Source organism: Arabidopsis lyrata, assembly GCF_000004255.2.
Source record: "Arabidopsis lyrata subsp. lyrata unplaced genomic scaffold ARALYscaffold_7, whole genome shotgun sequence".
NCBI classification, from domain to species: Eukaryota; Viridiplantae; Streptophyta; class Magnoliopsida; order Brassicales; family Brassicaceae; genus Arabidopsis; species Arabidopsis lyrata.
Window position 1 is genome coordinate 7,912,480 of NW_003302549.1, and position 24,909 is coordinate 7,937,388.

General features: G+C 33.9%; 3 protein-coding genes across 5 annotated transcripts; all 3 read right to left on the bottom strand.

Moving 5' to 3' along the window:
- Positions 1–9,837: 9,837 nt before the first annotated feature.
- On the bottom strand, positions 9,838–12,812 carry LOC9305837 (probable inactive receptor kinase At4g23740). Of its 3 annotated transcripts, none has more exons than XM_021017714.1 (4): positions 12,673–12,812; positions 10,859–12,160; positions 10,396–10,746; positions 9,838–10,313 (listed from the first exon to the last, which is right to left on the bottom strand). In XM_021017714.1, the coding sequence occupies exons 2-4, from the start codon at positions 12,114–12,116 to the stop codon at positions 10,009–10,011; spliced, it is 1,914 nt and encodes a 637-aa protein (XP_020873373.1). In that variant the 5' UTR covers positions 12,117–12,160; positions 12,673–12,812; the 3' UTR covers positions 9,838–10,008. The 3 variants fall into 3 exon arrangements, with proteins under 3 accessions (XP_020873373.1, XP_020873371.1, XP_002869766.1); XM_021017712.1 differs by having other exon boundaries at positions 12,546–12,812; XM_002869720.2 differs by lacking the exon at positions 12,673–12,812 and having other exon boundaries at positions 10,859–12,481.
- Positions 12,813–13,568: 756 nt separating this feature from the next.
- On the bottom strand, positions 13,569–16,307 carry LOC9305838 (putative glucose-6-phosphate 1-epimerase). Its single transcript, XM_002869721.2, has 7 exons — positions 15,578–16,307; positions 15,015–15,089; positions 14,883–14,939; positions 14,619–14,785; positions 14,393–14,527; positions 14,093–14,295; positions 13,569–14,004 (listed from the first exon to the last, which is right to left on the bottom strand). The coding sequence occupies exons 1-7, from the start codon at positions 15,689–15,691 to the stop codon at positions 13,835–13,837; spliced, it is 921 nt and encodes a 306-aa protein (XP_002869767.1). The 5' UTR covers positions 15,692–16,307; the 3' UTR covers positions 13,569–13,834.
- A 3,407-nt stretch (positions 16,308–19,714) lies between these two features.
- Positions 19,715–21,307, bottom strand: LOC9305839. Its single transcript, XM_002869722.2, has one exon. It carries the CDS (start codon positions 20,849–20,851, stop codon positions 19,901–19,903), a length of 951 nt encoding a protein of 316 aa, XP_002869768.1. The 5' UTR covers positions 20,852–21,307; the 3' UTR covers positions 19,715–19,900.
- Between the last annotated feature and the right edge of the window lie 3,602 nt (positions 21,308–24,909).

The following is a 24,909-nucleotide window of genomic DNA, read 5'->3' on the forward strand; positions in this document are numbered from 1 at the left end:
TATGGTCGTGAGTCTTGTCTATTCTGACATGTTAGATGATTTGTTTTCTAAATTATTTTACATCTAAAATGTGTGTTACACATATAAACTGATGATGTTGTGGAATTGAGTTTAATGGTTGTGGCCTTAATCCAGAGAAGAAGTAAGGTTAGTTTGATTTGAAGCAAAGAAACGAGACCGTATGGATATTTTGTCGAATAATACAAAGACACTTTGGACGATGGTTACACTCAGACCCATCGTGGGACCTATCTTCCTCTTCTCTCCGTTACTTCGCTAACGGCGCCTTGTCTCTTTTCTCGAGCCTTTCTTTCTTCTATTCCTGTCCACTTGGTCACTTCCTCCCGTCATGTGACGGCTGACGTCCCTCTTTTTTTTCCTCTTACTTTGTTTCTTTTATACATTAATATTTGACAGATGAAAAAAGAGAAGGGAAAACCCGAAACCTTTTCTCAAAAGAATTAATAGCAGTTTCGACAAAAATGGTTTTCGATCGAAATTTTTGGGGAAGAGGACAAAAATGATGTCATTTTAGTGTTTATGGCAACGACATAATCACATAACATAAGCAGGGTAGTTTTATGAATGATTTTCTCATTAGTTTTGAGATGAGATAGTCTTTGTTTGAAAATACCATTCAAGATTCAACTTCCTAGTTCCTAGATACAATGGCTTAACATTTTTTTAAAAAATATTAAAAGATATAATTGGTGCCAGAAAAAATACGTGATTGGTGAAATGATTTTTCCATAGATTAAGCGTACGCATGTATACGGGGAAATTGAATGAGGATTAAAGAACTCGGTAGTACTAAAAAATAAGAAAATAAATAGTAAAAGTTTCAATAATGATCCAATTATCCTGTTTGAATGTAAATTATGTACCTGGAAAGTGCTTCAGTGACGCTGGTCAGGAACACATTAACGTTAATTTAAGGGAACCTAGAATTATTCGAGAAAAAGGAGAACATAAAAGAGAATATAATCATCCGTTTTTGGTTATGGCCAGATAAATATATTAACAATGATTTAGGTTAACATCCAATGTTCTTTATATAAAAAATCGACTTGTAAACTGAGAACGTAAGTGAACTATCATCATTTTTATTTTTTTGTTAAAGTGTGTTTGATCATATTTAGACATAGTAAAACACAGTTATTTAATCATATTTCAAACTATATAATAATAATAACAATCACAGTTAATTTCAGATAAATGATCAAATGACCTGTTGATTACCATAATATTTATACTGGTATTTTCTCGAAAGTAAACCTTGGATGATACCAATAATATTTTATTATTTGCAGTAAAACACACGAATGGGTATCATAGTTTTCATTTATAAGATCAAATTAAAGACATTTACTCATTATTTAGTTGATTGGCTAATTGGTTTTGCGAAAATGCAACATCCATTTTGTAGTTGCTAGTATTTTTCTTCTTTTCCGTCCAAATTTCAGTTGTTCTTTTTTCTTTTTTTGTTGGTCAAATTTTTGTTGTTGTTCAATCTTCGAGATTGCCTACCTTACACAATTATTAACATGGTAACCTCACCACCTAGACTTAGTTAATTCTGACATCTCAAAGTAATTTTCAAACAATTTATTTAACTTTTAATTATCATTAACTTTTGTGTTTGTAACTTTTTTTAAAACACAAAATTTTAACTTAGTAGTATATCATTGCAAAGAGTAAAGACAAAAGCAGATAAAAACATCACACCACAAATATGGTTTATGACATTCCAATGCTATCGAAATCTATTAAATGATTTTAAAATCTGATTCCATTAAATCGTTGATAGTTCAAGTATATGAAGGTTATATAAATTTTACTTATATATTTAAAATAAATAAATAAAAACGCAAAAACTTATAAATGATGGTGTTTCATAAAATATGGACGTTATTGTGATATATATAATCAAAATTTGAAAACAAATTAATTAGAAAATGGGATATAAAAATGATTTGTATTGCACATATTCAGAGTGGTGGAGTGGAGGTGGGGTGGGCGGTGAGCTTGCAAGTGATTGTCACATTTTGTCATATAGTGAAGACAAATCTCAGTAAATATTACCATCTTTAGATAATGTGTTATAATTAAATCTAATTAGGGAACCCTTAAATTATGGACTCACGAACTCTTTCCAACACTTTTTCACGACCCTATTGCCGGCCAATTATATATGTACATTATATCCTTTTTTCATTTGTTTAATATAACCCTGTTGGGTTTGCAACTTGCAAGTGCATTAGATTTATACTAGTCTTAGTAATTAAATTTACTAGGTTAAACAAAGTTTTAAAACCGTACTTGTCGCGAGAGTACTCACAATCAAGATTTTCATTTATAAAATATTTGAGAACCAGTTCACTGCTATGACTAAATGTGTAGACATGGGTCGTAATGGTTCATATAAAAGAATTGAAAACTTTATAGAAATTAAATTATTTATATCATTGTTTTGTTTTGTGCAAAAACTTAGACAAACTTCACATATTCCCATGAAATATTATTTTTTGCTTATTCACATTTGGTGTCATAAATCCGGAGCCTCGACCGGAAAGATTCAGGTTCAAACGAAAATAATGTACTCCCTATGAATTATTCCCATAGAAAAGAATTGGGAAAATGTCCCAGATCTCTCTGAGAACTATCGCAACGTATCAGTTGCACCTGGAACTTTGACCCCGTCTCATATCCTCAATCGGAAATGCTTCTCGACCTATACATCCTCGAATCCAAAGTTATAATTTATTTTCCCACAATTTTTGATTTCGTCGGTCGACTGTTTAAACCCGATATATAACCAGTCAAACCATATTGTAAACCAAACTTTGTACCCCGACTGTCGTTAAAAACCCGACCCGACGCAAATACATTTAAAATCCCCATTTGGTAAAAATAAAATCCCTAAATTAAAAAATCAAACAACCCTAAAACGAAATCCTCTGAATTCGATCTCTGCAAATCATGAGCAATGTATCTGGAGCTTCGAATGGTTCATCAAATTTCCGAGAAAGAGCTTTCGTTGATGGCGTGCCTAAGATATGTTGGTGTGGGGAACAACTTGTGGCAAAAAATTCCAAATCCGAGCCCAATCCTTCTCGACGATACTTCCGTTGTGGTTATCCAGCAGCAAAGAAGGTAATACGAATATTATGCTTTGCTTTGTTTGATGTTGATGTTGACTTTGATTCTCCTTGTTATGTATGATTCAATGTAGCTTCATAATGATATCCACAACTTTAAGTGGGTCGATGAGGCACTGTTGGATGTGGCAGCAACATTGGGGGTTCAAATTAGGAGACTTAAAGAAGAGATGAAAGAGGTGAAAATAGAGACAATAAAGGACCATAAGATGGTCGTTGAGAAGATGTAAAAGGAGTTTGAGAAAGAGCTAGTTGAGAGAGTGAAAGATGTTGTGGTGGAAGCAAAATTAGAATTAGAATCTAGGATGAATAAGATGGTACTTGTTTTAGTTTGCGGTTGTATGATCATGTTTGGTCTATTTAAGCTAGTGTGAGTTAGTTATGTTTTGTTGTGTTGTTTGAAAATTAGTTGCCTTGTTTTAAAACTTGTGTAGTTTGCTGAACCATTTAAAACTTGTTTGTTGTCTTTTATGACCAAATGTGGGCTCTTTTTGTTATTGATTTGTCTTGGTACCATTTGAGTAAGAAAACTTGTAAAACACATAACATGAGAAAGATAATCAAAGGATTTAAAAGCTTGTAAAGACAGAACATGAATCTCCATACAAGCAAAAGACAAGGTTGTTAGATTTTGAAACCAAAAAGACATACCGAGACAAGAGACAATGTTTTGAAACCAAAAAACATACCGAAAAAGGATCTAAAAAACAGACCCAGTTACACGGTTCTGTGTCAAAAAAGAGACCCAACTACAACTTTCCTACTCAAACCCTACTTGTTCTTCAATCTTTAGCGGCATTAGTGAGTCCACCTTGTGAAAGTCCAACCTGCGAAGATTCACCTTGAGAAGCCTGCTAAACCAAAACAAACATGAGAATCATGACCAATTTGGAATCATAATCAAAACCACACATTACTTACCTGATTCTGATTTTGTTTCTTATGGAACGTACAATTGTGTTCAGCTGAAACACAAATTCCACAATGCATTATCCTTTTTTTTTCTCTTTTGGTTGCTTTTTAATAAGAGACTCATTAACACCTCTTTTCCTCTTCTTGTCTACCTTAGTCATCTTCTTATCTGCTTTAGTGGTCTTTTTCTTCCTAGGTTATGGTGGCTCAGATGGTTCATGGATATTATGATCGTCTGTTGAAGGCCAAAAGCGAGCCCCTCTCTATGGAACAAGACCATCAGTGTAGTTGAGCTTCCACATAGCAGTTCTGAACCACTGACACACATAATTCTCAGGAGTCAATGCCTTCTTCAGAATCATTCCATATGCATGCTCACATGGAATTCCACATATTTGAAATTTTTTGCAGGTACAAGTCATCTTTTTCAAACACTCTGAAGCTTTTTTATGATCTTTTGCTAGAAATGTTCCCACATATGGAGTACATAAACCTGAAATATAAATAGAGTGATATGAGTCAAATTAAGATCTAAGCCTACTCCCTCAAATAAGAGATCGTGTTTAGCACTTTAGGGTCGAATTCCACAAAGCTCTCATGTTCACACAATAGACTAACATGTTTTGAATTAAGCTAAACATAAAATATATATTAAAAATATAAAAAAGCAATTAAATTTGGGTTTTAAAACAGATGAGGAAAACGTTAGGCTTAGAGAATTCTCAAGAAATAAACTAATAGTAAATCTAGCAAATTAGTTAGGATTGTTATCGAACCGTTGTAGAACTCAAATCACTAAGGTATAACCAACCACCCTTTCGAATGCGTTGACCAACTAATCTAATATCAGATACTTTCATCCTCTCGAATGCGAATTCCTAGATCTAGACTAGCATTAAAAACAGGTTTGATATGTTCACAAATATTCCTAAACCACCTCTCATATGAATCTAAAAATCTCTGCCCACCTAAGATAGTTCAAGTAATAGATGACCTCTCGAATCTACCTATTATCCTATGATCAGGTTCTAGTTAGCTACTCTAGAACTAGCATTAAGAACAATCTAAGATGAGGAACTCTAAAGATTAATCCTAACATGTAATCAATTTACTATTTCCCTAATGAGAATCCCTAAACCTAACAAGCAAACTACTCAGACATGGGGATAGAAACAAACAACATGATTGAATAAAATTGCATTAAGAAATCAAGAGAATTAGTAAAAGAGTTTAAGAAATCTTCTCTGGAGAAGCTCTCTCCAATTATCTCCCAAAAGATTCAAGTTCCCAAAATTACAATAGAATAAGAGATCGAGAGATGGGTCTAAGAAAAAATCCTAAAAATCTATATATATGTTCTTAAAAACGTGCATGGGCTTGAAAATATGGAAAGTTCTTGGGCGATTCTGCAAATCTTCATAACTTCAAAGAGACTCGAAATTGCATTGCCATCAGATATTGGTGTCGATCGACACTTGCACGTATTTTCGTCTCCGGATAGCATCGCGGAGCATAACTTCTCTGTTTTGCTCCAGAATGATCCGTAATCTCCAAATTGGTCTCGAACGTATAAAAATCTGAAAAGACTCAAAAAGACTCTAGAAACAACAAAAAGACTCTAAAAACAATACTTATATCATGGTTAAAAATGGTAAAATCCATGATATATCACAGAGTACATGAGAATTATAGATATGAGAGTAAACAGAACCTAAAACATGAACAAGTAACTTACCTTTGTGAGAATGAGAAATAGCATAACGCTTGGCAATCCGAACCATGCCAAGTCTTCTTACTATTTCCAACATTGCCACAAATGGTTTCTCCCTTGTCTTGTTGAAAGACTCTGTTGAGTTATTTTAACATCTTCACAGTAGTTGTAGTTGCTCATCTTAAAGAACGCCCTACACCAAGTCTTTGGTTTTAACTTTAAGACATCTTCATACACTTTAGTATCATAAGCAAGTATCCACTCCAATTTCTCTTCACACTGTCTTTCATTGTAGCTCCAAGCCAGATTCCAGAGTAGTGGCTTCATTTTCTTCTTAGAAGGATGATTCTTCTTCAAATTAGCATAGATGTGTCTAACACACATCCTATGCTCCATCTTTGGTAGCTCCAACTCTACAGCTTTTAGCAGACCCTGAAACGGAACCAAACTTCTTTAATTCTGAAAACACAATGTTTTCTAAAAATATGAAACAAAACCAAAACAAGAAAACACATATCTTCTGTCGATCAGACACCTATATGTAACCATCTCCTTCATTTAAGTCCATATCAATCTTCAACCTATTCACAAACCATACCACATTATCTGTGTTTTCAACTTTAACAACACACCTAGCAATTGGATATATGCCATTATATGCATCTCTGCGTAATGCAACAAGTAACTGACCCTTGATCTTTGACTTTAAGATGCAGCCATCAACTCCAAGAAGTGGCCTACATGTTTGTTTACAGGTTCTTCTTAGTATATCAAATCAGACATAGAACCGATTGAATACATCATGATCAACATCATTCTTAATCGTCTCTATCTTCACAACAGACCCTTAATTTGTTTAAAGATCTCAGCCGCATATTCCCTCAGACGAGCAAACTTCAAATTATACTCAACCTCTATCCATGCCAATGCCTTTTTCCTAGCAGCTTGACATTGAGGCCTAGTTACTGCAATCTTCCATCTTTCCATGATAATCTCTTCAATTTTTGCAGGCAGATAATAATCGGGATACTCCCTAATCTTATCAAGAAAAATCTTAGCTATGACAAGGACCTTAAACATCTCGCAGTCTCCATTAGCTACACAACAATGTTTACCTTTGTAAACATTATCTTCCACATCGATGCATTTGGAAGACATGTTGCATACACTTGTCATTCACATTTACCTTCAGCACCAAGACATTTATAACTTATCTTATCATAATCATACATGTACTGCTTCAGATTGTAACCCGTATGTAGTGCATAGTCCAAAACACACTCTTTGAACTCGATTCCATTGTAGAAGGATTGGCCTTGCCACATCGTCCCATCACCATGTCTGATGTCTAGTAAACACTCTCGCTGGACGAGCTGCACGACGAACACATTTTGTCTCGCCGTCACTTTCTGGGTAGACATCGTGTCGAATCGATTCTTCAGCCTCCGTAAAAGACTGGACAAGCTTATCAATGTGAAATTCATCACGATCCTCTGCTTCTTCATCGACTCCAGAACCATTTCGGATGATTAAAACCATCTCCGGAGTTTCGATTTGGGAATCGCAATTTGTAGGGTTATTCGAGAGAGAAAGGAGATTTTTTTTTGGGGGGAGGGGGTTTCTGGGTTAATAGGGTTTAGGTTTGTTATCGGGTAGAAATTAGGTTTACTCCGGTTAATGGGTTTGATTAGTTGGTTAAACAAGTCATATACCAACAGTAAACCACTTGATCCCAAATTATGGAGAAATAGATGAGAACTCTTATTTCAGGGAGATATAGGATTAAAACTTTGGATTTAGAGATATATAGGTCGATGAGCATTTTCGATTGGAAATATGAAAAGGGATCAAAGTTCCAATCACAACTGCTATATGATGTGATAGTTTTCAAGAAGATCTGGGACGTTTTCCCAAAATAATATCTTATACCTTTGTAAAGGTAAATAAAAGAGCTAACGACTAAAGTTAAATGAGATACAATGTCTAGTTTGACTCCGTATTTGAAGGGACTACACAACCAATCAAATTTAATACAAGGTTTGCTATATTAGAAGAAAAACATCAAAAACGTTTTGGAGATAGAAAAAAACTAATCATAGCATAGAGCCATAGAGGGTAGGGTAAACAAGCTTTTCAGTTTTACCAGAAAATCAGGAACCTTTGGTCTATTATATTACACATCAATGTTTTGGTACAGGCATGAAATTGACCTTTTACTATCACTACTTTGATAATTAACATATTAACAAGGCAATTGTTTATTTACGGAAAATTACGTGTAATTATCTGTTGTTTGTGTAACTTGTCGACAGACCTCCTAAAAATTGAAATAGGTTTGACTCTGACTTGAGAAAAGGCAAAGAGGAACATATAAAGCAAGTGGACGTTGACTGTTATGTCTATTCTCATGCTATTTTTTTAATAAATGACTACATAATTTGTTTTTTTTTTTCTCAACAAAAATAAAAACGATAAATTGTTTTCTTCATCATTAGCCAATAGGCCCAATACGAATTTTAACAAGTACTGCAATAGTGTACTACTATACTATTTGAACTGCTCTGCTCGTTAGAAAATTTTGATTCAACTTTAATTCACAAACAATATTAAGGATAACGTATTGAAAACAAAACTGTAAAGGATAATCTTATGTAAAATATAATGAACAAAATATATTTATCTTTTGTTTGATTCAATCAGTTTCATTTGCGGGAAAATCAAAGGGATAATAACTGACGAAAAAAATAAGTTTAATAACATTAACTACCACTCGTGGGGAAAAATCAATTTATATACAATCTAAACTTATACTCTAGTAGTTTTCACGTGTGTTGTTAATCTATCAACATTCGGATTTGCCATACAAAAGTTGTATATCGTATATGCCACATTGGTAATATATAAGTTACATGCTCCATAAGTTATATGTTGAGACTATACTAAATGGTTTTACTCCATCATTTTCCTGATAAGCTGTCATTTTAACAGTGGAGAAGTAAAACAAATAACATGTTGATCCACCGATTTCGTGGGGACCTAAGGATTTACATAAAATTGACACATTTATACATATTTGAGATTCAAATATATATATTTAGGTTTCTAATTTTGCAACTTGGAAAGAGAAGTAGAAGCCCTATTGCTGTATATGAGCAGCAAGGACACGTCATTTTCTGTTTCTGGAGTTAGACAAATCAAGTTCACGTTGTAACTTGCCTTATTTGTCTCCTTCCTATTGTAATCTCTGCCACCTACCTGTTCCTCTTCCATATTAGGACATAATGTCCCACATCGGAAGTTGGAAGGGATCCTAAGTAATATATAAGAGATATGGGCCACTCCACTCATTGCCAATTGGTTTTGAGTTGGAAGCACATATTCTAATATGGTATCAGAGCCCGATCCACACATGTCCAACCCGATCCGACCCAAAGATAGTCCAATCATCGACAAGGCCCAAAATTGATACCGTCGATCAAAGCCCGAACATTCCGAGATTAATGGCCAAAGAGCCATCATCTCAAGGGGGCGTATTAGGACATAATGTCCCACATCGGAAGTTGGAAGGGATCCTAAGTAATATATAAGGGATATGGACCACTCCACTCATTGCCAATTAGTTTTGAGTTGGAAGCTCATATTCTAATACTCCAAACACACAATCACGACAAAACATTTTGTATGAAGCCTTTTCTTTTTGACTCAGAAAATGTTAGTATTTCAGTAAAATAAATAGTATGAAAAACATAGTCCAAACTCCATTCAAATATGATCGTGATGATACCATGTGGGTCTTAGACTAGCTAGTGGTGCTTCTTACAATTTAGAAATCATCCAAATCTTGCATTTCTTGAGACCACTAGTTCCATTTTGTGGATTCCTTTGGTTATGTATCACATTCACAGGCCACATTCATAATGATGTAGGCCTAATGGGCTTTATTTTGGGCTCTGAAGCTTTGACGAAATAACTTGTGAATTGGAGGCTTTGACGAAATAACTTGTGAATTGGAAAAATTGACCCTGATTTAGAGGCTTTGACGAAATAACTTGTGAATTGGAAAATTTGAATCTATTTCAAACCGAATTTTGAAAACCAAGAATTCCTAAACAGAAATGTGTTTTGATGAACCGGTTCTAAACCGCAGAGAGAAGAAATAAAACAGAGGAGTATACAACTTCAGATATAAATATGGGATGATGAATCAACAGTTTGAATTTGATAGATTCAAATTTCACTCGGTGTGGAAGTCTCTGAGGCTCCATTTTCAGATTTGGGTTTGAGTTCGGGTTCAGGTTCAGGCTCAATGCTGGTTCGTCGGTTTCCTACGTTCTCGATGAGCCTAACCAAATCAGACATCTTCGGCCTCTGGTCTGCTGCTTTCACAACACATGACATTGCAATCTGCAACATCTCAACCATCTCTTCCTCTATGTTTGTATACCTCAGAAGCTCTATGTCGAATACTTCTGCGGTCCATTCCTCTCTCACTACCGAATGTACCCATCGAACCAAGTGAATGATCTCGTCCCCTGCAATTTCCATTAGATAATGATCATTACAACGAAAATATAACAGTTGAAACGGTCTGGTTACTTCGGGTTGTAGCTTTACCTGCGGTTGTGTGAATGGGTGATTTTCCGGTGAGCAGTTCGAGTAGAACGACGCCGAAGCTGTAAACATCCGACAATTGAGAAGACTTCCGTGTGTCGGTTACTTCTGGTGCACGGTAACCAGCTTGCCTCGAGATCGGTGGAGCCAAGGGGCTCATTACAGCGGTTAATCCGAGATCAGAGACACAGCCATTATTCTCGGAATTCAAGAATATATTCGAAGATTTGATGTTTCCATGGACGAGTTTTCCATTGTTTTCTTTGTGGATACGAGCAATCCCTTTAGCTGCTCCAATCGCGATTTTCATTCTGGTTTCCCAGTCTAAAGGAATCCGGTTTTCTCCTCTGTTACCTGCAAGATCCAGTCGAAAAACCAAAATATTACAAATTTACAATGAGCCTAAAGCAAATGGGTTTGATACTGATTGTAGCTATAATGCATTAGATCAAAAAGTGAAACGTACCATGAAGCAAAGTAGCCACACTTCCTCGGCTGAAATAGTCATAAACCATTAGCTTCTCGTCTTTAGAGTAATAGTATGCCTTAAGCTCTACAACGTTTTCGTGCTTAATACCTCCAATGATCTCCATCTGCTGCTCAAAATCTCGTTTCCCAGCCGCAACATCCTTAAGCCGTTTCACAGCAACAGAAGTTGCATCTTCAAGAACAGCTTTGTACGTCGTGCCAAACGTGCCCTTACCAAGAACCTCAGCAGAAGCTCTCAATAGATCCTCAAGATCAAACGAGTAGTTGCATCCTTCGAAGAAGGATAACCGGTTGTTCACATCTTCCATCCGCGAAACGAATTTCTCTGGAGACATCCCGCCTTTCTTCTGCAGCTTATTATCCGAAATGACCCCATCATTGTGTCTTAAATTCCTTCTTACGTAACAAACAGTCAACAAAAACGCCAAAGCCGCAACTACTACAATGGAAACAGCTATAACAATCAACAAGAAAACCGTCCCGGATAGTCCCAAGAAGCGAGCTTTCGGTTTCTGATGAGTCTGCTCGCGAGGTGGTGGCGGCTCAACGAGGGAGTAGTTACCACCAGGAGGAATAACATCGATGCCTGCATAAGAAGACAATGGGAATCTTCGAAGCCAATCCGGTATTGGTCCATCGAGATCATAATTGTTGGACAGGTCAATGTGTTGCAGACTAGAGACCACACTCAGATCCGGAATATCACCAGAAAGCGAATTGTTAGCAAGATTCAACGACTGAAGCCGCCTAAGACGGGACAACGAATCCGGAATAGTCCCGTTGAAACCGTTGTTCGAAAGATTAACACTAGTAAGATTCTTCCAAACAGAGAAATCCAAAGGCAAAGGACCAGACAATCTGTTGTCCTGAAGATAAAGAAAGGCCAAATCTTTCAACTCAACAAAATCCGCTGGAAACACACCGGAGATTAGATTGGATCTGAGACTAAGAACTCTGAGACCAGAGAGTCTGCTTATAGTATTGGGAGGAATCTGACCATTGAGTCCAACCCCTGGTAATCTAACGGCTATGATTCGAGATCCGTCTTGATTACAAGTAACTCCGGTCCAGATGTTGCAGACTTGAGAAGTCTCGTTCCAGTTCAGTGAACGTGTCGGACGCATAATGGTAAGAAACTCAAGCAATGCGCGTTTGTCTTCTAACGGATCTGAGTTTGCTCCATAGATAATCAAACACAGATAGAGAATCCATAGATAAATCCTCAAAGCTTCCATTTTTTGAAAGTAAAAAAACGAGCTGTTTCTTTTGTAATCTGGAGCTGAAGAAGAGACAATGAAAAAAAAACTCAATTTGATTGATGATGATGAAGATGATGATGAGAATATAAATGGTTTACAAATTTGTTCACTTTAATTTAAAATAAAAGGTACCAAAAAAGCGAAAAAATTTCAGATTTCTAGAAGACAGCGGATTAAAAAGTAAAAGTGGAATCTTGAAGTTGTTCTATGTGACCATTGGATATTTTAAAATCCAGAAATTGAAAACAAGAGTGGGAGACAGAGAAAGAGAGAAACTTTAAGCTTCGAAAATGACGAAGCTTTAATTTAAAACCCTAGAATTTCTGGAAATTAAAATTGTCAAAAAGTTGAATCCTAACTCTATTTAGAGATTAAATTTAAGCTATAAAAATAAAGAATTGGTACCCTCGCTTTTTTTTTTTCCAGATCTGAACTTTATTGTCGACCCTCGAGCTCTGTTTCTTCTCGAGAATCAAATCAGCTCTGAAGTTTTTACGAACACAGTTCGAGATTTAGAGGAAGAGAGACGAACTTCTTAAATTATGCAGTGACGATAATGTGAAGAACCGCCATTGAAGCAAACACTTGTGAGCTTTGTGGTTTTTTAATTCCAAGCAAGCAACGGATATAATTTATTTTGTTCTTTTTTTTTGGCATTAAAGTGATGAAAGTGACGAGGGAAGATACTGATGCGACTTATTTTCTTATACGGTTTACAGGTTGGTGACCGGTGAGTCTGTGAAACCCGTACGTACCGGTTATTTATTACCGAACCGGGGACCATTTAACGTTGTTATCCCCCACAAGTCGGAACATTATTAGCTACTTGAAATTGTGAAACCGGTTAAGTTTTCTGAACCGATATATACAGAACCGGATGATTAATTAGTCAACGGAGAGAATAATTAAATTATCTTAATCGAGGGTAAGAAATAAATTATTTAACTTACCAAACAATTTAGGGAAATACGTTTTTATTTGTTTTGTACTTGTCATAATGAAGCTCAAAGCCTTCAATGCAAATCGACTTCTACCATTTTAATATAATTCTTGTTTTCTTTTTGGGCATCAATAAGATATTCTCTTTTTATAATATTATACTACTTCTTCGGTGTATTAAATATTGGACCGACGCAATTATAGAATTTTATGGTGCATCATAATAGACCAATTATTTTCAAATCTTTCATGATTATTGTGATGATTTTATACCATCTTACCACATTGAGAGGCAATGAGTATAAGTCCATTAACTCTAAAAAGGAAATGTGTATAAGCCTTTGAATCTAAAAATAATATTTTTATATAGTTTTGTTTCTACTTGAAATACCCAATTAGATTAGTTTATGGTTTAAGAAATGGTTTATTCAAGAATTGTTAACCATGAGAGCAAGAAAGCTTTAAATATTAATGAAGATTTTCACCAAATAAAAATTAAAATAAATACAAATTTCATTTAATAGTAAATAGTATAACATTATCTTCATACACAAGTTAAATCAAAACCAGGATCTAGTCACTTCCTAAAAATGGGTGACCTTTTCAAATCTCAGGTTTCCTTTTAATATTTCGGATTTTTAATACCGAAGAAATCACACACACTGTGATGTTCTATAGACTATACAAAAAAAATAGCCCACAAGATAATGAAAGACGCAGAGAAGAATCGGTTTGAGATAACCGGTACCGGTTTTTCAGGTGGAAAGAACAAGCGAAAGGTTTAATTTACCGGTCCATTCTTCACCCGGTTTCAAAGTGATAGGTTTCTCAATGGCTGCTCCATCAACACACAACATGTGTTTATACTCATCATCTCCCAAATCCGTCAATGCTCTCGCTTTCTTCTCCCATGGATTCCATACCACTGCGATATATAAACCGAGAATCTAATTCTGTTAAAAACCGGATCCCGGTTAAAAGGGCGGGTTAAGTTTTCGGTATTTGAATCTTACCGACATCAGGTAGACCTTCTTTCCTGATGAGGAATGTGCGTTTTCTTTCATGGTCGAAAACAGCAACCACGTCTTTAGAATTTAGGTACACTCTATCGATCTCGGATTCAAAGGTTAATGCATCGCCTTGCTCCGTGAACCGCTCTCTATCGTGCAAGTTATCAAGATAGTCAAGAGTTTCCAGCCCTTCAAGTCTAACTTCACTGATAAATACCAAAAGAAAAAAAAAAGAGTGTATTGAGTTCTACGTTTTATTATGTGATAGCAGAGAGACTAAAGGGGCTAAACTCGGTGTTTCACCTAATATCGGAAATGGAGAAGTAAGTGTGGTAAGCAATGGAAAAGCTAAAAGGCTTTGAATTGATGTTTCTGACTCGTGATATCAGTGTTAGGTTTCCATCTAACGCCAATGAGACTCTAAGATGAAACTCAAAGCTGAAACAAGAGCAATAGCAATTAATCATTGCTGAAATGAAAGAAACCAGATCATATCGAGGAATCAAAATGATCGGGGTTTGGAAGCTACCTGTAAGGCCAGATCCTCATCGTGTCTTCATCAGATGACTTAAGTACCAAATCGACAAAGGCTTTGCCGGTAGGGTCAAATGAAGGTAAAGCGGGTGGATTGTTTTCCACAAGCCATATCTTGTTTCTTGCAAAACCGTGTTGCTCAAGTGATCCCCGAGTTCCAAACTTAAGAATAAACAAAAATTTAAAGAAAAGGTGATCATCAAAACCAAGATTAGTCATGTCTAATATATTACATGTTCCATTTTATGAGTCAATGTACCTGAGGAAAGCATATAGGGATTCCTCCTCGTACCGGATGGGGAGGCTTCAAGTTGGCCTGAAACAAGAGCATGTTGTTCACCAAATATTATACAAAGTTGCTTAAAAATGTTGAAAAAGCAGAGTTCATTACCTTGGTGCTGGTGAATAACAATTCATCACCCTTCTCAGTCTTCCAAGAAAGAACTTGTCCTCCATGTAAACTAATCTGAATCATAAGCAAACCGGCAGTTCAATAAGCGAAATGGAAATGTTTGTGAATGTGAGTGATTATAGGAATCATAAAAGCCAAAGTTTCCATGGCCAAAACAAATAGACTTAAAGCTATCAGATTTTTCTCGTTAAGAAAGTTTCAAGAATATGAACTAGGCCTTCAACTTTCAACAATCAGAACCCAAATCACCAGTAGAATCAGAGCAATCAAACACTCTGATCATAAGAACCAAATACACAGATTCCCCCCAAAAATAAGACCTTGGAGCCAAAAAGTATTAAAGACAGGATACAATTCCAATTCTACAGTACCAAAGAAGAGTTTGGCAGAGGAATAGTTAGTGGGCAAACCTTAAAAGTCAACATCTTATCCTCTATCTCAAGAATCCGAGAATCAAAATTCTGAATCTTGCATCGAAGAATCATTCTACTTTTGCGTAAACAGAGGAGAAACAAATTGAAACAAGAATAAAATCTAATTACCTTGACAGAAGCGCCTTTAGGATTCTGAAGAAGAATCTGATCGGTTCCATTTTTATCCTTGACCAAGTCAACGGTTGGTCTCTTTTCAGGACCGACTCCAGATGATGGTTCCATTAAAACACAGATTCAGAGACTTGGATAATTTTTCACCTTGATTTCTCGAGTATTTAAATCCAGAAAAAAAAAATTAGGCGAAGAAATCACAAGAAGAAGAAGAAGAAAACAACAACACTTTCTTGTGGAAAGAGCAACAAGAAACCCAAAGTAATCTCGTGGAAACGAAACCGAACCCTCAACCACCACTTCAACTGCTTATAAGTCTTTTTCTTACACACCGAATAAAGCTGCAACACACAAAACTCTAATGTTGCAAAAAAAAAAAAGAGAGGATAAAGTGAAAATCAGGATTAAGACAGAGGTTGAGATTGAAAATGGAAAGATCTTTGGAGATTTTGATATTCACTTAACTTAAATTGGTCCAACCAAATATATCAAACACAAGCTTTCCCCGGGGAAATTAAGGTTAACGATAAGCTGGGATTAGAAGGAGAATTAACAGATGCCCAGATGAAAATTACGTATTGAAATCAAGAACCCAGAAAGCAAAAACACAACTTTGTTTTTTTGGCCCGGAAGAGGAATCTGAAGTATGAGGAAACAGAACGAAGATATTTTTAAAGACACAAGTCAAAAAAATTGGGCAATATGTAGAAAAATTGCAACGATTCAAAAGGTTAATAAAAGACTGCAAATGGTATTTTAATATGTAATGTTTAATGTTTAATAAGCCAATGGGATTAAACGATAGAAGATAGTTTTTTTTCCTTCGAAAGACCTAACTAGAATATAGTTTAATTTAAAGACCAATTTCTACAATTTCTCCATTAATGTTATATAGATGTTTGGTGGTTAAGTTTTTTCGTCAATCTGATTGGCTGAGTTTGGTTAAACTCTACTGCGGTGACGATACTGTAGGGGAATGAAGTATCTAGTTGCAAAAAGAAAAAAAAAAAAAGATAAAGAAGAAAAAGCCAAAAAAAAAACCAAAATAAGATGATGGCGTGAGAACAGCTGGTTGTGATGAAAGGTGTGGGGATGGGTAGATCTTGACATGCCACCATGATTAACGGAATTAACTACCTGTTCATATTTGGAGGGAAATTGATTTTCTCATTAATCACTAATTAATTAACAAGTTCTTATAATTTTCGATCTATTCAGCAGATGAATAACATGCAAACTAGTACACATTAAAAGAATAAATCACTAAACGAAAAGAAAAGGTGTTTCAACAGAGAGGATAATCAAACAAACAAGTCTGCGCAAGCAAATAATCCAAAAGAGACAGCGACCATATGTTTAAAGTTATTGAACTTAATAAAAAAGAAACATTTCTTTAAAATAAACACGCTTATAAAAAGATTCATATGATTGGTTTATGCTATATATGTCGTGTTTAAGTGTTTTAACTCACACTTTACCAAAAAGATTAATGTATAAAGTTTACGAGTGCTATAATAAACTTTTGGTGAAATTATGTAAGACAATAACAAGATTCATTGGGTAGACTCCATGTTCTAAAAATCCCCGCCTAGCCCCGATTACTCCCCGATTAATCGCTAGGCCCACCCTATCCACCTCGATTAATGACTAATCCCTTAAAAATCAGTAACCCGATTATTCTCCGCCTAATCCGATTACTTCCCGCCTAATCCGATTATTTTCCACCTAATCTTATATACCCCGATTATTTTTTTGATTGCAAGTATAACAAAACTTTTTATTTTTGTTATTCAATCATTTGAATGGGGAGTTTGTGATATTTTCCAATAACTTGTGTTCAAATTTTAATAAAAATCATAAATTTGTAATAAAAATCATAAATTTTTACAATATTGGATTAATATATTTTAAAAATATTAAAATAACCCTAAAACTAATCCCCAATTAATTCCCGATTTTAATCCGATTTTCCGATTAATCACTAGGCCCATGCCGAGCGCCCGACTAGCGCCTAGCGATTTTTCAAACAAGGGGTAGACTGTAGAGACAGTAAGATGCTTATCATGTCTTAAGTGGTCTGGTGGGACTTGTTTTCATGATCTAATAAATAGCCCCGGTCTAATATATTTGAGAGTCTTAGGGTAAAAAAAAAAATTTAGCCTATTATTATATTTATAAAGAAAATTTACTTTTTCAAAAATTTGCGGATTTTTTACACTAAAAGTAGTTATTTTAAAAATTTTGGACCTTTTTATACTTTTTCTTATAAAAAATTAGGTGTCTTAAAATATAATTTTCATATTAATATTATTTTTTAAAAATATTTGAGCCTTTTTTATATGTAAAATTATCTATTAAAAAAAAAGGCCCCACGCCGTCGCACCTCCGCTCACCCCTCTGAGCCGGAGCTGCTAATAAGTTTAGCCCAAACATAATATTCGTATTAGCTAAGTATGCATGGCACTTTGTTTCATGATCAAATATAGCTTATTTTTGGTTCGTCAGTGTTCGCCATCGATCAAATATAGCTGGTTCGCCATCGATCGAGGTTCTGCAATTCGAGTTTTCTTTGCTGCCAGTGTTCGACAATCTATAAGTGTGTGTCTTTTTGGTGGTGGCTCCTGTTAATGTGAATTCTTCCGATATGACTTATTTTTGCATGTGAAAGATGACCTTTGCGTTCGGAAAAGCTGTAAGCCCGCATCGTCAGAGTATTTGAGGACCTTCTCTCGGGTGTGGAGAACTCGCGGCAAATCTGATTGAATTGGATTTCCTCTTCCTCCAACGAATGCTACTTCCTTTGTTTTACCCTTGTTTTGCAGTTTTTTCTCGTAATGTCGTCTTTTTTTGAACAAAGACCGGATTCATAATCTAACTCTGTTATTTTCACGTTACAATCTTCTAATCTTCCAGAAAAATTTGCATTTTAGGATTGGAAAACGATTAAATAAGATGGATTTGCTGATAATTCATTTGTAAATCATGCGTCCCGGACTCTTATTTTGCAATTGAAAAGAATATAAAAGACACAGAGACATCATACATGTGTATAAATATATTTTGAAAAGGACCACCTTAATTAAATTGTTTTCTTGTAAAGTTGTTTTTGGTATATCCAAATGTATGGAAAATACATCAACCTCAAAAATATGTATGGATTTTTTTTTTTAAAGATAGGCGAAATAATAAAATAAAAATAAAACTTCCAATGAAATTAGAAAAAGAGAAATACTCTAAAATAGAGTACCAACAAAAAAAAAACCAATTTGTTTATGTTTAAGATTAAGACTTCAATTTACGAACTAATTTAGGATTTCTGATTTAGATGCTGGAGTATATGGTTCACGATTTAGAATTCAAAGCTTTGATTTATACTATGTTTTTAACTTATTAAAAATTAGAATGTTTTTTTAAAATTTTGTTATTAAGTTTCTGATTTTTATATTATTATTCAGAATACGTACGTAGAAACATTATATTTTAAAATCTATATAAATGTTCTAATTTATTTAGATATACATAACAATTGTTATAAATCAAATGATTCTTGTATTTTTAATTTTTATTTGGTTCAACAATGTAAAATTTTATTTTGTCAAAGACTTTTCTTTGTTTTTGGACTTGGCAGAAAAAAAAAAAAAAAAAAAAAGGTCAAAGGCCTTGAGGCTTTAACCCTTTGGGTTTCTCGTTTAAGTGAGCTGGCCCATACTAAAGCTGTTAAACGTTTACCGAGGACTATATGTGGCTTTCAATTAAAGATCATAGCTATATAGAAAGTCCTAGAAGTTAGTTCATGTTAAAAAAGAGGAGCAATGCTGAATAATGGAATTGTATGCTTGGTGATTAGAAGTTTAGAACGGTCTTTATAAAGCAAGTGTATGTATGGAATTTGTTGCAGCTCACAAGGAGTTGTGTTTGTTATCTTAATTCGTTGCAGCGTCTCGATGGGAAGATTGTTTGTGAGAACATACTTGATGCACCCTTGGATGTTGCATTCCGTATGAAGCTACCAAAGGTAAGAAAACTATCCCAAAAGCCCATTTCGGAGTCACACAAACAATAAGTGATAATGTATCATATAGTTCTGTCGTAATAGTATAGATAGATTCAGTTCACTTATCATTTTTGGACTCATTTAGCAAATAGGTGCATGTATTGAAAAGTGAAAACAGAGTTTTGGAATTTGCAAGAGTATGGATTCAAAGCTTCCCAGCTAGGACTAACGTAAAAGTTTTTTCTATAGTATATTAAGTAATATGACTACATATTTTGATCAGGAGTAATTTTCAATTTTAGATGAAGTAAGGACCAATCAATTATCTAAAAGACCCTTTCGAATCCTGATTCTGGCTCTGGTAAGGTTCTGGTTACAGCTGCAGATGGCATTTTACTTCCACCAATCCATCTGTTCTCAAACACTTCACCATCATTAGCGTCTCTCTCCATCATCACTTGAATCTTCTTCGCTCTTGAAACCCTTATCCCCATTGTCAACAAAAACCAGAGAAACCCTAACACGCCAAATCCTGAAATAAATCCCACGATCCACAACCACCACCAGGTCCACCACGACTCGACATTCTTCTTATAATTCTCCAAGGGCTCGACCACCGAATAATCCCCATGGCTAGAACCGTAACACACGCCCGGAAGAACCATTCGGCTTATATGAGTTACTTTCTCATCTTCTGTCTGTGCCTTGAAACTCACGCATCTTACCCTAGACAGCATTTCTTCATCTGTCTCTTTAGGTAGATCCATAAACGAAACCTCTACAGGATTTTTCATCCTTAGACTAATCTCTTTGACATTGTCTTGATCTGACACGTCCAATACCTTAAACCCTAAGACATAAGTGATTAATCGGTAACCGGGTACGGTATACCAATGGTTAGACCAATTCCCTAGATTTTGGTACACAATAGCGACTCTCCTGGCAGGAGGAACCGAAACTGACCTTTCCGGAATAAGCACGCTGCTGAACTTGGCCCCGGAGTTCCAAAGGCTCTTCCCGGTGAGACGGACGACAGACACTTCGATGCCGGAAAGATTTTCCGGTAAGATGGCCCGGTATAGTGCACCGGTATGATGTTGAGTGGTTAACGTCTTGAGGGCGAAATCCTCAAGGGATTGAGACAAGGAATGTGGTAAAGTGACATTAAGGATTGACGTTGTGGAGTTGAAGTGGATAAGAGAGGATTGTGATGTAGAAGAAAACAAAATGGTGTGTAGTAAGAACACAACACAGCAAATGAGAGACTTTGAGTTCATGTTTCTCTTTCGTGTTATTTTTTTTTTGTTGTCTTTGGGAAAATATGTTTTAGAGTTAGAGCTAAGGAAGTGAAAAGGCAAGAATATGTAGGGTCATAAGTAAATAATGATGCATGTATTAATACGCAAATAAAAAGCTCGATTAATGGATGTAGTTTCTTTCAGGATTGAATTTTCTAAGTTTCTAACATACATATATCGAAATCAAGTTTTAATATTATAGTTTGCTTCCTTTGGTTTGTAAAATAAAAACTATGACGTAGAATGTTTGATTGCGCATGTCTGTGTAAAATACTAAAATTATTACAATTTAAGTCTAAAACATAAGAAGGTTTTGTTTCGAATGAAATTGAGACAAAATGAAAAGTAGATTTTATAATCAAAACTTTAATTTTGAAAAGTAGAGAGAAAGAGCGCAATCAGCGGCATGAACTCGTTACTCAAAAGTCAAAAAGACAAAAAAGAGTCAACTCTTTAGTGTTATTTTCTTTGCATGCGTTACTTTCTCATCATTTTATTTCAATAAATCGTAAAACTCTTAAACACAATTACACAAACTTATAAGGATTAGATAGATTTTCATTGCAGCAGTTTTACAAATTATAGATTTTAATTTAGCACTTTTAGATTTGACAAGAAAATAATAGTAATCAACATAGAATTGGATTTGAATATTTTTTAAGTCACTGTGAATAATAAAGCTGATCATATACAAGTAACAAAGAAAAATCTCATTAAACCAAGTTTTTAGTTACCCAAAAAGGTTGAGCCCACAAGTTCAAAAATAAAATGGAGCTTATATCCTCAATAGGAATTATATGGCTAACTCTAATGATGGGCCTAAATTGGCCCAATATATGCATTTGATTTTTTTTTTATGATATTTTTGTTGATTGATTATTAAGTCGTTTATAAAATATAAACCGAACAACATTTAATTTCCTTGCAAATCATAAAATTTAACTTGGAAAATCTTCAAAATAGTAATAATATAGTTCATTTGCAAATTACAAAAGCAAATGATTTTGTTCATTATTCTTTTAATTCTCGTGGTTGTATGACATTGTGTTATTTTCAAATATATATCGTGTCATTGTGAAGATTATCAATCAAAGCCGAAGTCATAAAACACAACTTTATCGCTCGTTAAAACAAACATTCAGTTGAATTTCATAAATGAACTTTTTTTATTTTCGGTAATTTTGAAAATAGATTGTAGGTTGGTGAGTGTATAAATGTAAGAAAGTAGAAATCTAAAAAAGTTACTGAATGGTCATATCAAGTGATGTGGAAAACTGAGGATTCACTCTTTTGGAATAAAATAACAAACAAATAAAATAAAAACAGGTAAGAGAGAGAGTCTCTGCTTAGCCCTGAGTTGTGTGTTTCCATTTCACCACAACAAAAAGGTATTCACCTTCTATACCCAAATTGAAATCCCCTTCGTTTATTCTTTTGAAATACCCAAATTGTTCTTTTCTTAAAACAAATGCTACCAATATTGTGCTGTAGATCTTGCTTTATTCTTTATTTTAGTTTTTAGTTTTTTAATCTTCCATATTTAAATAAGATTTACATTTTAAAAAAGTTTAGTTTATGCAATAATACCTCCAACTAGATTTTAATCCGCGGTACACCGCGGGGCTATACTTTAAACAAAAGTTTGAAAATTATCTATAGATATAACCTATTGTTTTGTTTGGTTAAATATACTTACATATGTATATATTATATATATTACCCCGCGATACTTCGGGTCGATTTTTTATAACAATAATTTTTAAATTTTAAGTTGTATTTTTTTGTTAATATTATTTATTTTATTTAGTGTTTAAGATTATATAACTGTATTTGATTGTTAATCCTAGGATTTCACCTGTAGTATACCGTCCCGTATTAATATCGACCCAAACCCGTCCCACCATATAACCCGTCCCATGAAATTAAACATCATTTTGTTATATTTCTTTTTAATAATATTTTTATTTAAAAACATATACAATTCGAGTCAATTTATAAGTCTGCTTTAAAAAACATATAGTTGTAATGTTTTTATTATAATAAAGTAATAATATATAGATGTTGCTTACTATAGTTATAATCAAAACCAACTAAAAATCTAAGTTTAGTGTTGATTATGAATCATAGTTACGACCAAAAAAAAATTAATCAAATACAATTAGTGTAAATTAACTAATTAAGAAAACAAACAGAAATATAACAAAACTTGCTTTAAAATCGTTAACAAAAAAAGGAAACATCATATTTAAGCAAGATCTTTGGAGCCAAAATCTTTTTTTCATATCTTTTATTTAATTTTCCAAATCTTAAGAATTAAATTCAGTGGCATTCCATTGTAAATACATTCCAACTCCAGGATTTATTTGCTAAAAGTCATCCAAAAATGTATATATAGATGTTGGATGATCTAAAGGGTTTTAGTGAATATTGAATAATTGGAAGAGACATGTTTTGTTACCGACATTGTTTGTTATGCACTGCATTAATACATGACAATCGATTAAATATACTATTGGATTAAGCATTGCATAGGGTTAAAAGGACATTTCTTTAATTTTCTAATCAGGGTAGAGTCCGATAAAAATCTAGACTGATCTTTAAAATCTGTAAAAAGTAGAATATTTTTGTTATTTAAAATCATTTATAATAGCAAAAACAAAGGTATATAGAACTCGATTTATGACATTATCGAGTTGAAGCAGAACATTAAGCTCTGGACAGCCGTAAGATATCGAACCATGCTTAAAAAAAATAAAAAAAAAAAAAAAAAAAACTTTTTCCTAGATGAACCGTAAACGAAATAATTTTAGCAGAAGAAATCTTTGTTATCATGAATGAAAGATCGAGTGGAACTTTATAAGTCAGTTTTTTTTGTTATTTAATTCCATTTATAACAAACCAACCTTGATAAAAAAAAAAAAAATTAACTATTCATTTTACCATTGAACTATCGTATGATGTCAGTAAGCTTTATAAACTTAGAAATTTTCAGTTTTTTCAGGAAATAATTTTTATTTTCAGTGACACAGCTGATATGACGATGAGAAGACTACAAGAGGACTGAAGCAAGTTAACAAGAGACCCATGGAATCTCTGCAGTTTTGTTTCCCACTTCTGTTTTTTTCTTCCATGCTTCACTTTTTCTATCAATATCACTTTGTTTTATATGTAAAATTCAATTAAAAATAAACACACACATATATATATATATATATATAATTTATATTTGAAGGACAGAAAATTACCTGATACTGAATTAAATTGCATAAAATTTAATTAAGACAGCTGTAGAAGGACAGAGTCAAATCATAGGACAACCCTATATGTCCAATAAAGGCATTGGAATCCTTTGTATCTCCTGCATTTACCTTACATATTCTATAATTAGGCCTCCATGATTAGAAAAAGAGATTTAATTAGATTGACCAAAATACAAAAGAAAGCTAATTAGATTAATCGCTATGATTTGCAAAAATAACATCATGTTTACGCTAAATATCTTACTATAGCCCCAATTTATATTCTTGCAAATAGAAAATTCATAATCATTTTTCTAATGATCACTAAAGTCTAATGGTGTGGTTAAATATGAGAATAAAAGATATCAATAAACAATAATTTGGTTTATCAATAACGTACAATAGAAAGTTTTGAATTCAGTTGGTGACTTATAATGACAAGTAACACCAATCAATAAATTACAAACCATAGTCATTACATTTTGATTATTAGTGGTGATATTTTAGATGTTTTAATTGCGATGATAAAAATGAAAACAATATTTTTAATAAATTAAAATAATATTATAGCTCTAAAATTTAATTTTAAAGTTTATATACAAAAAATTCTAACATAATAAGAATATTTAACTTTGGAAAAGAAAAATAGAATAATCAACTGTTTTGAAATTTTAGAGAGCGCACCAAATAGACGACATGCTTGATTACTTATATCTGTCGTATGTTTTTTTTTTTTGGGTTCAAATTATTGCTGTCTCCATATGCTACTAGTTTTATTTGTCTTTTTAATTATTATTG

Excerpts from the sequence above, each read along its gene's own strand:
- LOC9305837 (XM_021017714.1), bottom strand. The coding sequence starts at position 12,116 with ATGGAAGCTTTGAGGATTTATCTATGGATTCTCTATCTGTGTTTGATT. Across the intron at positions 10,747-10,858 it reads TGTGGCTACTTTGCTTCATG|GTAACAGAGGAGAAAACCGG; the intron begins GTACGTTTCACT and ends TGGATCTTGCAG. Across the intron at positions 10,314-10,395 it reads ACCCATTCACACAACCGCAG|GGGACGAGATCATTCACTTG; the intron begins GTAAAGCTACAA and ends TGGAAATTGCAG.
- LOC9305838 (XM_002869721.2), bottom strand. The coding sequence starts at position 15,691 with ATGGAACCATCATCTGGAGTCGGTCCTGAAAAGAGACCAACCGTTGAC. Across the intron at positions 15,090-15,577 it reads CTAAAGGCGCTTCTGTCAAG|ATTAGTTTACATGGAGGACA; the intron begins GTAATTAGATTT and ends CTTATGATTCAG. Across the intron at positions 14,786-14,882 it reads TCCCTATATGCTTTCCTCAG|TTTGGAACTCGGGGATCACT; the intron begins GTACATTGACTC and ends TTTATTCTTAAG.
- LOC9305839 (XM_002869722.2), bottom strand. The coding sequence starts at position 20,851 with ATGAACTCAAAGTCTCTCATTTGCTGTGTTGTGTTCTTACTACACACC.